Genomic DNA, 3,456 nt, shown 5'->3' with positions numbered 1-3,456 from the left:
ATTTAACGACTACGGAACATAGTTGGTTGATTGAGCCGGTTTGAACGGATTTTTTTGTTCATTCCTTTCATTTTATCCATATGTTTATTTCATGTTAGTAGCTGAACTTGTGAAACACGAATGTAGAACAAATAATACAGCATAGAAAAAAAAGCAAACGAATGAACTGAATCGAACCGATGGTATATGGGAAAGGACGAATGAGTACCGAGTTATGCTATTCACAGAGGAAAACGACACATTAAAATCACACTGTGTACACGGTGAGGTACAAAAAGGGATGGATCAATGTATGATTTATGCGAAGCATTTGCAATGAGAATGAGGGACACATGAGTAAGGCGTGCTAGCAATAGAGTATAGAAAGGTTAACAAGCCCTTCAAATTTACACATCAGGATTTTATTGTTGTTAATTATTTCTATGCCACTATAACTGTTAGTCGGATTAATTTTAGAAAATTTAAAAAGAACTTCCTTAACCCAGTTTCGCACTTTTTACAGTTCATTAAATCTAAATTGCCAATGCATGCCTTGCATTACGTTATCATAAATAGTTGCCATGTGTATGTAATACGCGAATCAAGTCAATTTTATTTATAAAGAAAACATAACCATCATTTGATAATAAATTGCAAAAACAAGCACAAAATGTAAAATGTAAAAACTCAGTGTCGAAGCTAAAATCAAATAAAACATAACCGTTACTTTTCTATAAGTAAAGAAAGCATTTTCATACAAAAAGCACAACAAATTTTGTTTTATGTAATGCATATCTAAAAAGATAGCTGAATACTCGCTTTGGTCGAATAGCTTGAATAACATTATAAACTATCTAATAAAATTCTAACCAAACATACGGCTCGTCCGTCCTTATATATGTTAAAAAAAAATAAAATTCTAGCTCGTGCCTAACCTATTTTACTATCAATCAACTGTTTTGTGATATCTAATGTAAAAAAGGCTATGTATGGAAAACGAAAGGATTCAATTGGCCGTCGAAAGACATAGTCGCCACAATACGCAACAATTTTGAATAAGATAAACAAGATAATCAAGAAGGTAATATGTAGCAGCTATCAAGATGAGGCACAGTACAGTGCATCTCCGTGTTTACGCCAGTTGATAAGCCCATCTGACAATTGGAACAATCGTCATCCAATCGACGCATGAAATGTTTTCAAAACTCCAAACATACACCTGCAGCTCTGCCGTCGAACGCCTCCATCGTACGAAGCACCCCCCTCCCCTCTCTTTTATGAAGCAACCAAAGTTCGAGCAAAGGTTGGGCGTCAATCTTAACATTTCAAGCTTCGCCCACCAACACACTATCATGCCACCGACGTCACTAGTGTCTAATCAGCGTATCAGATAAACAATGTTCCTAAAATCCTAATCACTCGTCCACTTAACAAATGTACTAGCAGCACCCCGTACGAAACGGTGTTGAGACTAACACATCCAGAAAGCGTTGCTTTTTCACATGTACCCCGATGCCAAGCCAATGGTTATGGTTGGGGTGGTAAAGGAAACCCGGGGTGTACCGTTGTTGCATCATAGTAGCCGCTGCCGTTGCTGCAACAAAACAAGGGTTGTGCCTTGAAGGAGGCTCATATTAACCCTAAAAAGGAACCTGTTTACAAAAAAAAAAAAAACGATCGCATCGAAAGCTAACTCTCCGGCCCAACCACCACCAGCAGCTGCAATTGACCCACACTTTCATGTTTGGTGACAACAGCGACAACAGTAGTGCGCCCGGTTATGAAACCCGACCCGATTTTAGGTGAACTAAGAAAGCGGAACCAACGAAAAGCTAATGCCTAGTAGAAGCCTTGGGTATGGAAATCAAAAATAGGATGTACATTTGCAAAAAAAAGAACACTAAAAAAAGCATATTCTGAATGGCAGGGACACACTCGGTGAAGAAGCGGAAGGATCGTTACCGAAGGTGCAATACGCTTCGGAAGGCGGCGATGGAGGGAAAGTGAGGGAAGCATTTCTGCTTTGGACAGCAAGGCTTGGCAGGTTGTATGATGATGACGATGACGGTGATGATGATGATGATGTACGGGAGAATTATGAGAAGTTGGAATTGGAGTTGGCTGTCTGAACTTGCGAATTACGTAAATGGAAGTGAAAACGCATTCAAAGTGAACGCAGTTCTTCTCTTTCACGGAGCATTTGTTCGATAGGAAAGATGATGGAATGGAATTAAAGTAAATGATCCTACGAATCTTAGGGATAGAGTTTTTCGAAACTATTCCAAACCATGACTCTGGAGGATAAGGCGGTCAAACGAAAATCACACCGGAAGCTCGAGGAGAGAGAACTGGGCATCCTACCTGTAGTATGAAAGCACTCCCTTCGATAAGACGAACCAACGCTTCTGGTAGCCTTTCAGATAGTTTGTCCACTTGAGCAGCCAACCCTTCATGTCCGGTTCTGCGGCCTGGGATGCGGTCTGCGCTACCGTATTGGAACCGTTCGGGTTCTGGCCACTGCTGGGCGGTGGGACAGTGCCGCTGCTGTTGGCAGCAGCATTGGCAGTATTGGAGACAGAAACCGCCAGTCCTGGGGCCACCGTGGTCGGTGTCAACAGTCCACCCACGGGCTTCGCCATGCCTGGCAAGCTGCCCTCGGACATGATGTTGTTCGTATCGGCTGTTTCGTATTGTTCAGCTGCAGACGACCTGGCCGAATTGCGTCCTAACGTCACTAGCGCCCAATCTGTGGCTCCACCACGGCGACGGTATGAACACTCAAGAGATCTACTCCACCGAATGTCGCTGACGAATAGTTGAGTGAGCTTGACGACGGCCCGCTGGTGACACGACCGTCTTTTTCTCAAAAACACAGCGCAGCACGCTTTGTTTTTGTTACGACCAACCGAACACACGACACACGCATGAACACGCTCGGATGCGTACGGTGACTGGCGGTCACGGGAAAGAGAGGCGGATTTTGGGGCTCTGATTAGCGACCACTGACTCTTCAAATCTCGAACGAACGCGCACCCTGTTCGATAAGCAAGGGAATCGATGGCCGACGGACGCGATTAACATCGACGGAGGCTGAGGAACGGCCGAGTTCGCTCGCAAAAGGTCCCGTACTTGATGCCAATCCCTCGCGTCGATTAACGGATTAACGGCAGAGATAGGGGCCCACACGATCGCAAGGCAAAGCACGGAGACAAATCGTTTAATCGACAAATCTAAATCAAGCCACGTCCACCATTTTTTGCGAAACTCTTTTCTGCAGAAGGTGAAAATTCGGAGAAAAAAACAAATCCCGACCTGTCAAACGACGGGGCAGCAGGGTTGCCAAGTCAAGTCAGTAACTATCATGCTGAAAATAGAAATGTTTGCGCTAGACATTTCGACGGAAGTTAAACGATGCTGGACTAATAATCTTTATAATCATGTAAAGCACGTGGATGGAAGTTTTGAAACATGAGCATT

The 3,456-nt window shown here is 43.5% G+C and overlaps 1 protein-coding gene across 5 annotated transcripts in view; it reads right to left on the bottom strand.

The window, feature by feature from the left end:
* Nucleotides 1-3,253, bottom strand: part of LOC126576940 (oxysterol-binding protein 1) — a 16,147-nt gene extending 12,894 nt beyond the window's left edge. For all 5 annotated transcript variants that reach the window (XM_050238256.1, XM_050238257.1, XM_050238259.1 and 2 more), the window contains exon 1: nt 2,341-3,253. In XM_050238256.1, the coding sequence (XP_050094213.1) occupies nt 2,341-2,642 (302 nt within the window). In that variant the 5' untranslated portion in view covers nt 2,643-3,253. The remainder of the gene's footprint in view (nt 1-2,340) is intronic.
* Between the last annotated feature and the right edge of the window lie 203 nt (nt 3,254-3,456).

The sequence above is a fragment of the Anopheles aquasalis genome, chromosome 3 (genome assembly GCF_943734665.1).
Source record: "Anopheles aquasalis chromosome 3, idAnoAquaMG_Q_19, whole genome shotgun sequence".
NCBI classification, from domain to species: domain Eukaryota; kingdom Metazoa; phylum Arthropoda; class Insecta; order Diptera; family Culicidae; genus Anopheles; species Anopheles aquasalis.
Note: the sequence above shows the minus strand (reverse complement) of the source record. Positions and strands in the feature narration are given on the sequence as shown.